Source organism: Plectrocnemia conspersa, unplaced genomic scaffold (assembly GCF_051122295.1).
Source record: "Plectrocnemia conspersa isolate PC_06_02 unplaced genomic scaffold, ASM5112229v1 ptg000013l, whole genome shotgun sequence".
Lineage (NCBI taxonomy): Eukaryota > Metazoa > Arthropoda > Insecta > Trichoptera > Polycentropodidae > Plectrocnemia > Plectrocnemia conspersa.
Window position 1 is genome coordinate 2,586,766 of NW_028277177.1, and position 19,674 is coordinate 2,606,439.

General features: G+C 31.6%; 1 protein-coding gene across 2 annotated transcripts; it reads right to left on the reverse strand.

Annotated features, from left to right (window-relative positions):
* Positions 1 to 10,244: 10,244 nt before the first annotated feature.
* ClC-b (chloride channel protein 7) lies at positions 10,245 to 17,920 on the reverse strand. Of its 2 annotated transcripts, none has more exons than XM_088201090.1 (13): positions 17,760 to 17,920; positions 17,381 to 17,551; positions 16,215 to 16,515; positions 16,039 to 16,148; positions 15,832 to 15,975; positions 13,818 to 13,995; positions 13,604 to 13,753; positions 13,257 to 13,537; positions 12,743 to 13,186; positions 12,462 to 12,671; positions 11,276 to 11,443; positions 11,038 to 11,199; positions 10,245 to 10,972 (listed from the first exon to the last, which is right to left on the reverse strand). In XM_088201090.1, exons 2-13 carry the CDS (start codon positions 17,537 to 17,539, stop codon positions 10,874 to 10,876), a joined length of 2,406 nt encoding a protein of 801 aa, XP_088057216.1. In that variant the 5' UTR covers positions 17,540 to 17,551; positions 17,760 to 17,920; the 3' UTR covers positions 10,245 to 10,873. The 2 variants fall into 2 exon arrangements, with proteins under 2 accessions (XP_088057216.1, XP_088057217.1); XM_088201091.1 differs by having other exon boundaries at positions 17,381 to 17,561.
* Between the last annotated feature and the right edge of the window lie 1,754 nt (positions 17,921 to 19,674).

Sequence of the window (19,674 nt, forward strand, 5' to 3'; positions counted from 1 at the left end):
CGCCGCACTCCGCAACGGCGCACACTTCGCTATCTCCCTCTAAAACTTTTCAAAGAATCCCTTTTTCGCACCCGTTCTTAAGCTAAGTGTTAACTGACATTTCCATCGAAAATTAGAACAAATAATAATCTTCAACGGTCAGTGTACAACTTATATTTATGCTTTGAGATTGGTCTATCACCCTGAGGGGTGGTTTCGGTATATGTATGCACACAGGGCAGTGTTGTTATTTGATCGAGGAGATTATTATCTTATCGCATCTATTACTTTTGCTATAGTTATATACATATATTTGATTTATTTCAAAAAAAATAATATTTCTTGTAATTCAGTTCCGTTCTTCTAAGATCACGTAAATAATGCGTGCATAATAAAGTATAGACCAAATATAGTGTGGTATTTTAAATAAAAATGTAAAATAGCATGCGGGCGGCAAAAAGTAAATTTAAGATCGAGAATATTAACCCTTTCACCGCGGCTGATAATTTGCGCGCCATTTCAAATTTTGCTAATATATGGTAGAGCACCTATTTAAGCTATACGTTATTTAAATATTATAGATTTAAGTGTTTTCCAACCTTAAACTATACAAAAAATCATATTACAAGGCTCAAATGTTTATGCCACATTTAGGTGACTAATGCGTACATATAAATTATATTTAAAAAACAAGTACTTTTTATAATTGTGTATTTTTACAGCCTTAAACGTAAGGATGTAAACTAATAAATTGCGAGTCTTTTTTAGACGAATTCATCTTGAGACACAATGCAGTTGTGAAAGGTAAAAATATTAACAATACGTTCGAAGCTATTCAAAGAACAATCCGATTATTGTTTAAAACATCAATTTTGGTAATATGAATTTTTAGAATGAGTGAGGTAGTGGGGTTGACCTTATACATAACAAATCATCGTTAGAAATTTGAATTATTCAAATTATAAAATTTTGCTGTATTCACCAGATTTTCTAGGAAGTAATTAACCACTTAAACGCCAGCGACTCATCTGAGAGTTACTTGTTAATTATTTTTTTAAAACAAATTAAATAATTATTTACAAATATATTTTTTTAGTAAAGATTACTGTACTAGCTTCATTTATCAGTAAATCGAGTATTTTATGTTTTTATCCGAAAAATATACTGACGCGTGTATAGAAATAACAGGTGACTCACTAATTAATCACTGATGATTAAAGGGCTTAGGGTTTCAAATACATTAGAGTAAAAAATCAAGATTTTTATAAAATATTTAAATATTAACTTGGCTTAGTTTCTCGATAGAATAAGATCTTAGAATGAGTGAAACTTATTTTTATTAAATAAGTATGCTAATGTTGAAAATAACACATGTTTAATTTCACCTACAAATTCGTCAATTTCCTATGATACAACCTAATATTACATATTTTATGTTATTGACTAAAATAATGAATTTACTTGTATATATTTCATTATATAATTTTAATAAGTATTTTAATAATATTTTTTAATATTAACAAAATTAAGTTGTGCGATTGTACTTATTAATTTAATTAATCACTACAAATCTGACACATATGACCGAACAGGTTTCCCCAATGCGTCACGACATACATACAAGAAGCGTTACTAATATATTTTGCGCCCGGGGACAAACCTTCCCCCCCCCCCACACACACACACACAATTACTGTTTATTTCTCATTTTATAAATACATACGCATAGATTAAATATTATTATAAATTGTAATGAATTAAAAAATATAATCATAGAATAGTATAGTTAAGTTCTGTAACTTTTTAAATATTGTAAACATCATAATCTAGGAAGGCAATGATAAGGTCTCGGAATACGAGACAGCAAAAAGTATAAAATTACGGATAACTTTGACTTATCACTGCTAGCTAAGGAGCAAAATTAAAAATATCAAACCTGGTGTTGGCGCCCAGTGACATCTGCTCCCCCTGCCTTCCCCTAGCTACGCCTCTGATACATTTACGTTAACTTAAACATGCAATCTATACACGCACGCACCTATTATTATAAAAAATGCACACGAACTGTTTAATTATTCAAATAATGATTAACTTCTCCTCTTGATGAAAAGTCGGAGTTTTTATTATTATTATTCGTGCGACTTCACAATACTTTACAATTGCTTTTAATTCTTATATTTTACTTCTACGTAACATTAAGGCCCCCATACACGATTCGGAAATCTTCTGAGGAAAAGCTATGCAGCCTGGCCTTCGGGAATGCCTGAATTACTCATCCGCAATGGAAGCAATGGATGCGACGGGCAATAGTTTGGGTATTGTCGGTTTTGTATTGGTAAGACAGTGCATTCTTAATAAAAATCACAAAAAAATGCTTGTCAGAAAAATATGGTCCAAAAAGTGGCTCCATAACAGATAGTTTTCCCACATAAACTTGCTTTCAGAATTGAAGCCTAGATATTGGCACAGTTATTTGCAGATGGACAAAGCAACTTATTTAAACCTGCTTGCACTAGCTGCACCACTCATTAAAAGACAACATACTCTCATGCGAGTGGCTATTCCATCTCACGAGAGGCTACGAAGATCTTAAGTTTACGACTGTAATATCACCACATGCCCTCGGCGTCATCATATCTAAAACGTGTGAAGCTATTTAAAAATACTTCATAAAGATTATCTGAAGGTAAGAAAAAATATTATTTGTATACAAAACTTCATCAAATATTATTATATAACATATATATATTATTATCGATACGTTCATTGCTCCTTAAACTGCTAGAAATAATTAGCAACTGAGTATGGTAGCTGTTCTTGCTGCGGTACGTTGCTAAGTAGCTGTCGATTACAATCGACAGCTACTTAGCAAAGACTCGCTTCCGCATCCACGCAGTACAGAAGCCAGCAGTATATAAACGACCAGGCGGAAGTTTCCCGCGTGGCTTTGGACAAACATCTCTTGGCCATAACGGCATTTGTAACAGATATGGTCCCGGATAGATCGAAGCAACATCCTAGCCGCAATTACGAATCTCCAGGGCACAGCTGTTCAACTATGAAATTTTTCTTTAACAAACATTTCGGTAGCCAAATATAATATTAGGTATTCGAAAAATTTGCTCTTTTCATTTCAAAAGTAATTTTATTTATAATAATAAAATGTCAAACGTAATATGTCTCAACAAATAATAAAAAATATTTATATAATGCATATAGACTGCAGCTAAAACTGCCGAGCACTCACGGATTGTCGACACCACTACTAATTAACTTATATTTATTAAAAATAAGCTGGAATAGAGGAAAGGATAATAACCGAACTGTGTTATATATTATTATTTAAGAAATACTTTTTAGATTTTCTCAATTGAGAAAATATTTATCCTCGCATGGGTTTCAAATTAAGGATCCTGTTTCAATATTGCTACGGATCAAAGTGATATAAAGGACGCGAATCATTGATGGATTATCGAAGTGAAAGGCGTTTCTTATAATAAAGCTGAGCATTTTAGAAGACTTAGTACGAATATTAATTAAATGTAAAAAGAATTTCTATTTACTCTCGCAAATTATTTTAAAGTTTTTAGAAAGAATCTTTCTAACAAATTTATTTTCACCTAAATTATAAGACGATTAAGCAACAATAAGGATTTGGAAAACCGATTGAAAAACAGATTTCAGCAGCTCATCTTTACAATGAATCCAGATCGGTCAGAAAAAACAACGAACGAAAATTGTTCAGACAATTTTAGAAAATATAAGTCATCAGAACACAATTTAATTTATAACATTCGTGTCTATAAAACGATTATTAGTGGTCCCAAGCTAGAATTCTGTGGAGCTCCAGAAGGGTTGATATATTCAGTAACTGACGGTGGTCTTTTAAATTACCATTAAAATGTGTAAAGTCAGAGCTTACCAGGCTTCGGTCGCAGCAGCGTTGTACTTGCAGTGTGTTTAAAATACCCGCATTGAGTATGAGGTGCGTTAAGAAACTGTTGCTGAAGTTCACTGCCAACTGGCTTGTGTCTATGACAATCACGATATAAGTGGTAAGAATTTTTAAAAGAAAACTAACGTTTATGACAAGCTGAGACGTAAGCCCAATGCGTTACAACGAGATAAATCTGTACAAACTGAGTAAGTTCGTTATTAGTCTGAGACGTTACGCATTACGCTATTTCGACCTTATAAATGATAAACTTATTAAAATTACTGAAAAATGTCATTTTAAAAGGCATTTGACTTTATTATTTTGCAACATTCTAAAAAAAAGTCGTTGAAATCAAGAAACATGATCTTCGATAATGGTTATAAAGGGTGTTTTAAATGTATAAGTCGATCTAAAAGTATATTACTAAATATATGTATATCTTCTGGAATTTTCGAATGTCCTTCTTAACTTCATTTTCTTTAAAAAATTTAAAAATAAAATAGTTTTTAATAAGCATAATTATTAGGAAATATATATTTGTAACTGCGACGAATCATTAAAAAAATTCGAAAAACAAGTAGGAGTGAGATTTTGTTAAATGGATAAAAATAAACTGAGTCTCACTCAATAATATGCGTTACGTTGTTGATACAGTAATGATAACAGATAGGTGAGATAAGTTGCAACGCTTTTTAATAAAATAACAAAAGTTTGTAAATATATTGTCTAAAATTAAACACTGAAAAACGATTTTTATGAACATACCGTGTAGGCGGAGTTCTGATAGCTAATACAATATAGTAATTAGAATATAATCTTAGTTACATACTAAAGATAAAGCGAAATACCGAAAAAGTCAGGACCATGTTCACCAGTATGTATAAAGTTCTTTACGATCACTATTTGAGCTCATTATATATTAGCTGTCTATACAGAGAAGGCGAAGCGTCTAGAAGCCTTTAAAAAGTAAATTGTAAGCGAATGCATCGTATCAGGTGTGTGGACAAAGGAAAACGTGTGGCGTTGTGGCGTGGATAAAAAATATACAGATAATACATATAAAATACTATTATTTCAGTTACATAATTCGCCATGCCGAAAATACCAGCTCTTAATCATTCAAGGTAAGATAAAAATAAAAAGAGGACCTGAAAGAAGAAGAGCCTCCCGGTAGTGATTTGGAAAGAGCGCTACCCCTTTATTTAGGACAGAAGTAAATAAGATAAATATAGCCAGAATAATTGCCACCATCCAATGACAGATATTGTGCTAAAAAATAAGAAGGCCAACATTTAAGAAGCGGCCTTTATGGAATTTCACACAAAATCTCAGTAAAACAGATTTAACCATCTGAAGAACCGTATTTGTTTTTATTGAAGTAAAAGAAAATCTTGATCGTTTAAAACGCTAAGTTGATGGCATGTACAAATAGGAACTACCAAGAAAAAAAATATAATAAAAAATCAATATTATTAATGATGAATTTGTAAGGAATAGGGAGTTTGGACAACATTTTATAAATAAAATAAATATTTAATTTTATTGTATATATTGGGGAGGAGCTAAAGTGCTAACTCTGAAAATATATCTAAAACTTTTTTAATATAAAAAGTTCAGGGGGACTCGCATTCTCTTCAAGCGTAATAACTCACGATCGACATTATATACATTCATTATGGATTGTAGTTTCAATTTTAATTTTAGATGGCGCGACGCGATCGTTACATTTTGCCCGAAATAGTAACGCGAGTGCTCGACGGTTGGTGAATGGCCGCTAAAAATAGAGTTGCGACCGTCTCGCGTGAGTCATAGCCGTATGACGGTTCGGCGTCGCGCATGGTGGTCGCACTCTACTATTTACTGGTGGCGCTCGTCGCCCTGCCCGTCATGCTCTTTTTCAACCTATGGGCCGGCCTCGGATGGGGCCTCTTTGTCAACAACTGATCGCAGACCGACCGTCTTATTTATAAACATTCCAAATCAAACGACACCGCCCGCGCATGCGCAGTAGCGTTCGTATCGATGCATTTGCGGCGTTTTATTTATTTTCCGCAGGTTAAGATGGATGACCGATCGCCATTTTGCGTAATAACAATCTTCGACTCGTCTGTTGTGTGATTTTTACCATGGCCTACAAATCATCGGTTATGACCAAACAAAGTGACTGATAACAAGCGATCATATGTTTATAATTATTTTGTCAAATAAATAGTCAACTTTGGCAATAAATATGATTAAAAATATCAACTTGTGTTTATATTTATATTCGCCTTAATGTTTCATATCACAGACACACTCACATATGTTAATGTCGAATGACGAATTACATTTTTCTTAATTCATAAAATAAATATTTGTATCCTCTTCATAAAATATTGTACAGTAGGTTCTCGAGTTACGCGGTATCTACTTACGCGGATTCGTAGTTACGCGGTTAAAAATTTCGAAAATTTAAAATTTGTTATAATATTGATGTTGATATAGATTTGCGCGTAAATTTTTGTTCCTGGTCGATAATGCACCGGGACATCCACCGTGTGATCACGAACATATAAAAATAGCATTTTTGCCCCCAAATACGACCTCTATAATACAACCTATGGATCAAGGTCTAAAACAAAGCTTTAAAAAATATTACTTAAAGACAACTTTTAGAAATGCCATAAAGGTAACTGAAGGGCAAAACAGTATATCACTCACACAGTTTTTGAAAAAACACAATATTTATGAAGCTGTTAAAAATATTGGCGTTGCCTGGAATGAAATTGCAAAGTCTACCATGAAAAACGTTTGGAAGAAGCTTACTCCTCAATTTTTTGAAGTTGTTGAAGACCCCATGCAGGAAGATAACATAATTAATGATCTTGTTGAAATGACAAACCAATTAAATTTAAATCTAAATGAAAATGATTTCATTGAATTGTTAGAAAGTCATAGAGTGGAATTAAACAATGAAGATTTAATAGAACTTGAAGAATATAGAAACAACGGCGATGATTCGGAGGAGGAAGTCAAAGAAACAAAAGAATTTGAGTACAAAAAATGAAAGAATGCCTCAATTTGATAGACCAAGGAATGGCTGGTTTAAAAGCACAAGATCCCGACATTGATCGGTTTGAGAAAGCCAATAAAGCAGTTCAGGACGCTATTTCCTGTTATAAAAATATCTATTATGAGAAAAAAAGATCTAGTGTACCTTCACTGGATAAGTACGGTTTCTTATTAGATAAAAGAAATCCAGCACCTAAAGATATTGAAATAGAATAGTATAGACATTATGACATGATATTTTAATGAATATGTATGTATAAATATTATTTTTATGTTTCTCATTTTATTTTGTAAAAAAAGTTAAGATTATAATGTATGTAGACATTTTACACATAGAATAAATTTTTATAATGCTTTTATTTTCATTTTAACCTAATGTATACATACAAGAAGACGGCATTTAGTTCTTTTAAGTATCGTTCGGATGATTGGGGGAATGTATTAATATTTAATACATATCGGATGAGTATTCCTCTACTTACGCGATTTTCGACTTACGCGAATTTTTCTGGAACGAATTAACCGCGTAAGTCGAGAACTTATTGTATAATACAAATGAATATACGTACCTCTGGTGAACTTCTTAAGGTGGACCTCGACGGAAATATATCGGCCGGTAGTGCCTCGTCTACCGTTCACTCGCGTGTATAATAGGTTGGACCGATTTTTTTTGCATAGGGCCATTCTAATAACGACAAAATGGTACTAAATGAAGTCTAATATTATTATTATTATGTGTAAAATAGTATTTTAATTGAAAATTAACTCCTGTCTCCGGATTGGCTTCAAAGTTTCTAAAAAAAATGTTTTATCCTATTTTATGGCTGGTATTAATGTTGCTGTAAGTTGAGACATTATCTGTATTTTAATAATTTCGTGGACGAAATATATTAAAATACAGATTATATATGAGTGGGGGAAGCCACAGAAATGCGCTTGCGTGCAACGATTCAGTATTTATCCGGCTACTTAAGAGGTGGCTGTGTTTGCGTCAGTTATGGCAATGAAACCAACCCGGAAATCTTTAAAATGTCATGTGCTTAGTGAAATTCACTATATTAAAAACAATGCGTTGCTAACTTGCGAAGAAGGGATGAAGTTTTACGAGTGGAAAAGACTGGCTTAACAAGCACGAAAAAACACCAGAAAATAGTTGACATTATAACAAACCAAATAGAAGACATATGGAGAAGAGCTTCAATTCCTACAGTCACATATATACGAGTTACACATTTGTTAAAATCCTATCATTTGAAGTACAAAAAGATCCTTAAATCTCACCCTAAGATATCGAAGAAAGATCTAGAAGAATTTCGCCGCAGTGGTAAAGTACCGCCTGACAATAATTCAACAAGTGTCTAACGAAGACTTTCAGTCGTTCATAACAAATTGTGGTGAAGATGAACTGCCTCTTCTGCGTTTGACCTGTCATACGCAAGCAGTTGACAGATCTGTGAAGACTATCACAGAAGCAAGAGAAGGATTCATTAAAGCTAAGATAACCTCATAGTACATAGACTTTTATAAAAATATTACTACTTACAATAAATAAAAATCGAACGACTAAACTGAATTTTGACCGATAGGAGAGCGCAAAAAACAATTATTTATTCTCAGAAGTCAAAAATACACGTCAAAAGCAATATAATCGTGCCGTCGTCCCACTGCATAGGATTCGACACGATTTTCTTGCTTTTGACAAGAATTTTTTACTTCTGAGAAGTGATAATTATTTTTGCCCCCTACTATTGACTAAAATTCGCTTTGAATATTCTTTGACTAGTACTATCATATCAAAACTCTGAAGTAAAATCGGTAAGGATAGCTATCATATTTTTAATTATAGTGTAATATCCAAGTGCAGACTAACTATGGAGCAATATGCGAGATGCGACGTCTGTCTGTAGTGAGAGAAGAGTCGGCGTTGTTTGTATTTTGGTCTTGATCTAATGAAAGTTCTAAAACTATAATTAGTTTGGTTTTGAACAGCTAATGGACGTTTCGCAACCATCAAATTCGCTGCACTTAAAACAATCTGATTTTTATAGTTATGTAAAGCAAATCTCCACTTTTTTTATTTGTTCAGTTATACTCATTCTGATAGACTATTAGTTTCTCGAACACTGAAGGCAATTTAAATATTAGCATGGAAAAGATTGACATGAAAAATAATTGATATATTTGTTCTCATTACTTCTGTAAATAAAGATTACTTTATGATTATGGACTTTTGTACCGAAATATCGAGGAATTTAATGTGATTTTTAACGAAGCCGTGTTGGAAACAATTCAAGGATAAAGCAAAAATCATGTTTTTTTTGTTTTCTCGCGGGCCGGAAAAATGTTAAAGGCGGGCCGCATGTGGCCTGCGGGTTGGCCACTCCTGATCTAGAGTTTAACGTCCAATACCCGCACGCTCACTAGCTGCGGTAATTCACGACAGTGAGGGATCAACAGCTAGTAGGTATTGTCTTTTAACTTTTAAGTATAAACTAACAATAAAATAATTGTAAAGAACTATATTCTATTTGCGTTTACATAGTCAGTTCGAGAACTATCCATTTCATCATTATTCATAATTGAGAAAGAGATGGCATGTTTTGGTTTACGCATCTATTAGCTCTAAAGCACACAATACGGATATACGTTCAATATACTTATCATTACTCTGATTGATTGATAAATATAGTAATGATTTTATTTTCTATAAATTTGTTCAAAATATTAACAGGAGTAATGATAAGTATATCGAACGTATATCCGTATCATGTGCTTTAGAGCTAATAGTAGGGGTGTAAACCGAAACTTAGCAATCTCAATTATGAAAAATTATGAAAAATAATGAAATGGATAGCTCTAACGCAAATAGAGTATAGGTTTACTTCTGTCTTGAATTTTTTAAGTTCTATCAATACGTAAATATCTAATCTCTTACCTCTGTAAATAAAATTTCATTATATTAAAAAAGTAAATACTCCGTATCAACAAATGATTTTTTACTTTATCATAAAATCGTAACACAATTATTGATAGTACTAATAACTAAAATTTCTTATATCAAAATGCTACTAAATTATTTATCTAATTAAAAAATATATGGCACACTTTCTATATTATTATTAGTAGTAGAGGCAAACTCAACACGTAGCCCACAATCTCCCATACTCCTACCACTTGATAACTCGTATGCTTAGATGGCCGCTTAAAATAATCACATTTAAGTAAATTATATTGAAACACGCATTTGATGAATTACGTATAAATAAAAAACAGTATCTTTAATAGTTTATTTAATATATTCTTCAAAACTCTGGATAATTGCATACATTAAAAAAATACAAATTGTATAAACTTGTACGATAAAATTTCATAAGTCAACAATGTTACTTACATTTCGACTTATCAATTATTGTTATAAAAAATAACAAGTTTAATAAATATATTGATTTAAAAAAGATGAGTAAAATTACATACATACATATATATACCCTCATCGATAAAGGAACATAAATTATCTAAATTTTACACAAAAATTTTCTTAATATTTTATCGCCTCTGTAACGAATACTTTCCATTGGTTGTTTATCTTAATTTGTTATATCACAGTCTTTACCTTCCTAAAAGTTTGGATAATTACATAATGGCATCTCAGGTAACAAGCGAATAAATAACAACGAAATATCTTCGATACATAATACACCTTGTATTGTCACGCGAGAAGTTTAAAACTCCAGAATTATGTACACAATGTAGTAAAAAACATAAACTATAACATATTTAATGCTCGATTAGGAATTAAACATATTCAGTAGTAAAAGTTTTCTTAAATTATTATATAATCTGCTAAATGTTGATCTTTAAAGATAATCACGATTAATATGTACACGAGTATAATCGAATATTAAATTATTCGCTAGATATAAGCAGTTCATCCAGCCCCATTCGACCCTTGTGTTTCCACACGCGATAACGAGCCAAATCTTTTCTTGTCACCATACCAACAACCTAAAAAAATGATTTATTGATTTAAATGGTAGCTGATAAATGGTGTTTTATAATTTAATACGTACCTCATTCGTATCGTTAACGATTGGAAGATGCCGCAAGCCTAATGCTCTAAACAACCTAAACATTCTCGGCAGAGAAGCGTTGCATAATAATGTATAAGGTGACGGGTTCATGAACGGTTGTAAATCGATAGAATATGTTTTCTCTTGATCAGTTACAAAAACCTATAATGTCATAAAAATTAGCTCAAATATTGATAAAAATATCAGCATTTTGCTTTATATACAATTTAAAATGTACCTGATTTATAGTCGGGAACCTCGGATACTCTTGTCTGAACATATCAAAGTTGATCTCGCAGTTCTCCCACCTAGGAATGGTTTCTTTGAATAACTTCTGCTGCAACAGCACTATCAGTTGTGATCGCAAGATGAGACCGCGGAACCTCTGATATGTGGCAATTTCATTCTAAAAAAATCACATTTCTGTCAAAATTGAGATATTGTATTCAATACGCTTTTGCACTGCTCGAAAACAAGCAAGTTAAAAACATGTTAACTGTACTCTTCTTTGTGAGACAATCGTATGACAAGAATGTGATACTTATACATAAATTAATTAATTGGATCAGCTCGTTCAGAAATTTAAATTTTTTTAGTAATGTCAAGAAAGAATTTGTCAGTTTAACTTCACTAAAAGAAACAAAAAGAATCGATATTTGCAATCTGTTTAAAGCAAATATAGTTCTGAGTTTACATTGTATCATAAATCAGGAGGTTTCAGTTAACTAAAATAGTATATATAATAGTAGATCAAAATTTATTTTATACCAAGACTGCTTGCGAGTGACAGAATTTGGAATATGCAATTCATAAATTTAAATCGAAATATGTAATTCATACATTTTTAATTCAGTTCTAAAATATGTGGCAACCTTTTGCCACACCAAAGGAGATAACACCATTTCTTGGAACGAAATAAAAAAAATGATTTTCAGATATAAATTTTTGCGAGTCATATGTTTTTTGAGAGGTTTTGGTTCCGAGAAACCTCTTTCCTCCGCCGGACTCCAGAGATATCAAAGGATTTTAGACAGAGTAAAGTTTTAATTGTCGCCAATTAAGAACTGGCATAATAATAATAAGTTTGTCGATTTGAGAAATGACTTAAAAATAATTAACCCCTTCATGGTCATACTAGGAAATTTGTTTTTTGTGTATTCTCATCTCAAAAATCAGAGAAAATTAGCCTTTTTTGTTAAAAAATAAATTTCTACGAATTTTTTTAAATATTTTACAACGACTGCATAGAAAAGGCTGGTTCCGTGCCAGAAGTTTTCAAGTGGTTAATTATATTTTGGAGACTTTATTTTTGAAATCGAAGGTATCGAATGATCATTATTTTTTTATCTATTTCTTCCTCATTTAAAACTACACATACAAATATTCGCAGATATATATCTAAAATATATTAAAGTTAAACATACATCATCTGTAAGCGGTGGATCGACGACTGGAAATCCATTATAAGTGACCGATTTTAATACTTCTACAATGACTCCAACGTTTTCGACAGTTTTAAACGATACAATTGGATGGCTCATGACTTCGGATGCATATATGTTGTGAGCTAGCGGCGGAGGCTCCCACGGAAGTATTGGAACTCTGTCTAATTGGATATGTATATCATAGATACCCTAAAACATATTTTTATTAATATATTATATATAAAAGACTAACTGCATCATTCATGTTAAAAAATATGTACCTCATTGAAGAAATCACCAGTGAATTTAGCAGCCATTACGGTAACGATGATAGGAAAAGAATTAGACATATCGCCAGTGGTTTCCAATATTATAGCGGTCAATGAGATAGTCATTCTAACGACACCGCCCAACTGTGCAGCGGCTCCGATCAACGCATACTTTCCAGGATGAACGGTTTCCAACGATGGTATTAGATATTGTAGAGTGACTGCGAACAATCTGCCCCAGGCTGCACCGGTCAATAAACTCGGTATGAAAAGTCCACTGGATACGGCAAGACCGAAAGTCCAGCAGGATAACAAGAAATATGTCACGACAAATACGAGAAGCGATGTTATAGTGTGTGATCCAGGCGGGTCGTGCAACAGCGATCTGACCGAAGCTTCGGGAGTTTGGAACCAGATGGCGGCGACTGCGTTATATTCTCCGTCGCCACAGTAAAGCTGTAGAATAATAAAAATATTATGAAAAATAATTACATATATAACATAAGATAAATTTTGCGTCAATAACCTGCAATGGATATTTTGTGGGATCTTGACCTAGAGGTCGACAGTCGTTGATCAAAAACATCATCAAGAATCCAACGGTGGCACTTGCCGCTGCAACTAAGCAAGCCTCGACGACTCTCATCCATCTTTTTTGTATATATCTCTTTCTCATCACTGATAATTTATAATTAATATGATTCCATAAAGCTCCCATCATACCACCGAAAGCACCGAGCAAGACAAACAACGGTAATTCATAAATTTCATAAGGAAACGATTCCATTTTACCCAAATTCAATAAACCTAAATATAAATAAATAGGTTAATAAAATAATCCAATATCAACTATGATGAATAAATATATATTACCTGGATTGCTCATGTCACCAGGATGGCCTTGATACGTTGATAGAATTAAATTTAAAGTAAATGTGGATACCACGGAAGCGAAGAATATTCGCCATGTTAAAGCTTGATTCCAGAAACTAGCACCTTCTTCCAATGAAAATAGAAGTCCACCTATCGGTTAAAAATATACTCTTAATAAGAGAGCATGTTCTGTTAATTATAGGGTTGAACTTACCAACTGGTGCTCCGAAAGCGGCCGAAACTCCAGCTGCGGCCCCACCAGATACGAAATCGCGCTTCTCATGATCTTCTCTGAAGTAGTCGAATATTCCCATATCTTTTTTTAAACTGGTACTTTTGCCTTGTGAGATACCGGCGGCGATAACAGCACCACTATGTATCATCGGACCTTCCTAAATGTTTAAATAACATATATTCATTTATTATTATATTACAGATTATATTTTAGGCTCGTATTTTTTGGGTTAGAATTTAAATACGGTTGTGGTCAGAATTTATATTAACACATGAACGCTGGGTTAATTTTATATAATCGTCATTACTGAAGTAGTGAATTATATTTTTATTATATATGTATATACAGTAAACCCCCCTATAGCGTTCCCCCATACAGCGAAGTTTCTTATAGCGAATGCGGCAGTTCCTTCTATAGCGTTCCCCATATAGCGTACTTTTTGAAACTGATTGTCCCTTGACTTCGCTAGACATATTCTGTGACAGGCGAAACGCCGCCGCGCTATAACATTCCAGGGATATTTATCACAATATAGTGTGAAGAAAATATTTATTTTTGTATAGCTATGGAAAAAATTATGATCTAGTAAATCAATGTACACGTTTTTTAATGTATTATATATACTCTTTAGAGGGTTTCAACCATTCTTATTTTAAATAATAAAACTATTTAATTATGTAATACATATCTATTACAAATCTAAAAAAAGATTAATGAATCATAACATATATTTAGATATATGATATGAGACACTTTATATCCAACATTTAAATTTCAGTGCATTTAAAATAATATGTAATCTTTCCAAACTTGACTAATTTTTTATTTTAAAATTTAAATGTAAATATAATTATTTATTCAATACGATTGTTCCACAGAGCGATCTGCTGAATTACAAAAACAATAACTTAGAAAAATGTCAAGCACCATATTATACAATTCGAGAAGAAATGCAGACAGAAGACAATAAAGAAAATTATCCTATTACTAATGAAAGGGATGATGAAATTAAGAAATTAAAAAGTCTCGATGGAACGTAATATTAGATGACACTGACAGTAATTAAATGCATAATTACACGTTTTAAGATGTTTAACCTTTTTCATTTCTAACATTATTGTTTTCCTAAATATAATTAATAGGTTTTTATTAATATCCTAAAATAAAACATACTGCAGAAAAAGTTTGATAATTTATATATATTTTTTTATTATTTATTCGTTGTAGGCTTACGCATTTCAAAAAATAACAAAAAACTTTTGCGTTTGACTCCCCTGGCACTCGCAAAATCAAGGACATTCTTCACGCGCATGTTGCAATAAGAACATAGGGCATGTGTTCTTGTTTACAAACTAAATACAAGGTCATTTAATACTTAAAAAATGGGAAAAAAGGTTGATAGTTCCCAGTCCCCTACAGCGTAGTATTCCTATAACGAAGTCCCAATATGTGCGCATGCTTCGGCGCCAAGTAAAAAATTCGAAACGCACACATCCGCGTGCTCCTAGCGTCAACGTGTTAAAAGATCAGAATTTATATTAAATGGTAAGAATTATTTTGATAAATTATATTTTTCAGTTGGCAATAGTGTAACGTATACAATGTAAGTTTTATGACACATTTCGTTTAGGCATCATCAAACATTTGCCGTTAAACAAAAAAATTAAAATGTGGAAAAAAAGATTAAGAAGAGGAATTCACACGAACCTCCTATATTTTTGTTCTGACCGTATGCTGTTTTTATTCTAACCATTTAATATTTATTCTGACCCTGAATAATATAATTATGATCATAATTTTTTTTTATTCTGACCGTATGCTATTTTAATTATATAACCATTTGATATTTATTCTGACCCTGAATAATATAATATGCTGTTAACAAAATTCTGACCATTTAATTTGTTGCCTTTTTTAATTTTAGGTTTTGCTGTATAAATTGACCAGCAAACATAAAAATGATTAGTTTTATTCTAAATTTTTAAAAACGAACCTTTCCACCGGCAAGACCGCCAACGACTGATGTGATCACTCCGATAGATTTTATCAAGAGTGTTTTTATTCTAACCACCCGCGGTATTTTCACGCCGTTGAGATAGCATTTCACTTGAGGAATACCACTGCCAGCCGCCACTGGCTGAAAACATAAATAAAATTATTAATTTATGAATATAAGAACCTACTTCTGCTTAAAACAAACCTCTAGATAAGCTACTAGAGAAGATCCAATCAAGACTGGTATTATATTGGAGCAAACCCACATCAGAAAAGGAATGTATAATTTATCTTCCATTACATACTTGTCAACGTCTGAAAATAAAATGGTATCGTTATATAAAGAGAGAAATTCGTAATGTTTTTAAGAGATATACTAACATTTCTTTAAACCAAAATATTTGATATTAGATAGTTCTTCTATTGCTATATTTATTATACAGGCGACAATAGCTGTTAATACACCGATCACTGAAAATATGAACCATCTTGCAAGGTTTTTCCATACGATGAACTTGTAACCTCTTGTACTTTCTTCATCGAGTAATAAATGATTTTCACACGTGTCGTAATCGAGACTTTCGTATTTGGTGGATAGAATGTTTAGTGAACCAGGTTCTATTCTTTCCGTGTTTCGTCTTCTACATGATGCTGTATTTCTGCGATTAAAAGACATTAAATTCTGAAAAATAAAAAAATTATATTAGAGTATGTTATAACATAATCTATGCTATTGTTTTAATAGGATATGTGGCGTATTTTTAAAGTAAGGGAGGATTGTCTGATACATATTTCTGTAATAAGAACCGATACTAAAAAAATCCCAAAAAGCATACAAAAGACAAAAATAATTTAACAGTATATTGGCTTTTACTACTTTGACAAAAATATCTGGATCTGACGTAATCATTGAAAAAAAAATTGGATATATTTTCAACAGGCTGTAGGGTAATTGCTTCGATATTTTTTATTATGTTATACATTAACCTTATGGCGCTGTTTTTAATGAGATAAGAATTAGGTTTTTTATACATAAACTTATCCTATCACTTCATAAAAGATAATGAACATGTAAATGTATATCTAAAGTTTTTTTCAATTTATTAAAGTTAGAATATGCATCAAACATTCGGTGTAAATTGTAAAAAACGTTCGCGCTCCAAACAATTATATGATAAATCGTTGGCAGCGCCGCAATGGCGAAAATTGGAAACACCTATAATTCTATGAAAAATGTTTAATTTAAACTTATCTACAAATATTTTTGAGCAAACCTCAATGGATGTCGGTAGATAAAGTTTTAAATTTTCAACCATAAAAACAACTGTGATATAAGGTTCAAAAGTTGATAATGGCTATGAACGTCATTCGCGATGAAGGGTTAATATTAAGAAAGTGATCCTATAAAACTTCGCAATTAAAAAGTTACAACTAACAAAAAGACTTATTTTATGAGTTTATTCAAAGCTTTTACATGAATTTAATGATTAAGAATTCAATATAAATGTCAATGGTATATGGGAAATATTTAATAAAAAATATAATACTCTAAATCTAGTCGGACTGCTGACTTCGACGTCTTCTTCCGGAACATTTTCTTGCGGAAGCAATACTGCGGTATCATTATCACCGCTATTCGTAGATCTCGATGAATTAAGATGGTTGATCAAATTGTTTGTAGGCGATCGTGAATATTTTTTGCTCATTTTATATTAAATCTGCAAAATACTTTTTATAAAATAAAAACATTCACATTCCATACATAAACTAATTAATTAGTCGATATAACAAATGATTTGTCATACTTTTATGGTATAACATGACATAATATGAGTCATGTGTTATGTGAGATAAAAATGCAAACAAAAGAGTTCTTTATCAACAAGCATATGAAACGTAGAATAAATAAATTAATAATAATCTTACCTTAATGATCAGTTTAATTTAAAATTTGAAGATGAAGATGAAGATTTTCGATCGTAGAAGCCCAAGGCTATAACGTAAATAAAATCAGCTGAACATTGTATGAATCGAGTGCGAACGAAGTGACAAACATATGTCAAATATGAGCTGACAATGTGGCGAGTGTGGCAATACTGAGTTATAAAAAATACACTGAATTATTCAAAGCACTCCACTGTGTTCGTGAATCCATGATATTATTTTGCGTTTTAGTTTTGACGCTAGCTTGAGAAAAAAAGGAAAAAGAGAAAAAATATTTTTAACTACAACGTAAAATTTTTCAAACGCCTTATTTTATTAATATAAATGATATATGCTTTATATAGCAGAAATCATAAGCTTATTTTAAAACGAGAAAAAAATTTACTTTCTAATAAGATTTATAATCCATATAATTTACTTTTTCTTTTTAAATGATAAATTATTTACTTTCGACTATCCTATTTAATTTTACAAATCATATGCCCTGGGTAATCAAGACCGGCACGAAGGGCAGGCTGCAGCGACGGCCAGCAAGACGTCAGCTCCAGGGGGCTGAAAAGATTAAAATAGCCTTTGCGTAATCTTTTCATCGATTTTTTAAAAATAATTTTGCTAAAAAATATGAAATTGGTTGGCTAGCGTACGTACAAAATGAACTGTTTTTATTTATGTTTGGGAGTTTTGAATATAAATTGCAATTTTTAATAATAAAATATATTTTATTAACTTTTTATTGTTTCGGATTTGGGTTGTACTGCGTAAAAATCACATAAAACTATTTTAATAAATAAAATGTATATTATTTCTAAATATTCCTTCCGATCGTTAACTAGTTCGTCATCTTTCAATTAAATGTAATTATTAATTACTTTTAAATCAATCACCAGCACAGAATAGTTTTTATCAAATATTAAATCAAACTTAATGGCATTTGCGTCATCAGACATTAGTGAACAGCAAATTAAATTTGTTACCTAACTGGTTATTGCTACAATTTATTTGCTTTAAATTAAATATTTTTTCGATGGATTGAATGTCAACTTTAAAATATCATCAACTAATGTATTTCTTCGATTGGCCGGTTAGATTACGCATGCAGTTTTTACATATTCAGTGGCAAGTATAGAATACAAACTAAGAAATGAACCCGTTGTTTAAGACATAATCAAAATTTGCCATTTTACTTAAATAAAATAACTTTGTAAACAGTTTAGCAGAAAATTCGAGAATTTTTCTGCAACGCCGATTAATTAATTTAATAAAATAAGCGCTTTTAAAAATATTTTAATGGCCAATACAAGAAAAAATAAATATAAAAATGAGCGGCATGAATGAAATATATTTATCTTCGCACTATTAAAACAATTTAAAAGTAATTTGTTTTTCTCGTTTGGCGATTCATAAATTTTTCCATTGTCAAAAATTAGCGAAAACGTGAAAGTTAAATTACTTTCGACACTTGAGGTAAAAACGAAATGGACACCTTGAAAGCAATGTTAATTTTTAATCTTGCAAATGTTCATCTCTGATGAAATATGTCTCATCAGAGATGAAGATTTTCTATGAAAAATCAACGTCAACTTCCTGCTGTTAGAACATATAATCTGCGTAAATTATTCGCTGTTCATGGTCTCTGGGCGTCAGTGATTGTGTTATTTGAATTTATTACGGGTTTGATACCTTATCCCCAACACGTCCAGTCTTTTTAATTTGTATGCATATGTGAGAATGCCAACTTAAGCCAATAATGAACACTGAATCCCTATTTTACCCATATATTTATATTCCTAATTATTATTATATACGTACAATGCTCTTTAATATCTATAATTTCTCTTTAATATTTTTTTCTAAAATATGTTTATAATTTTATTTTCCTTATGGATTAAAAAATGGT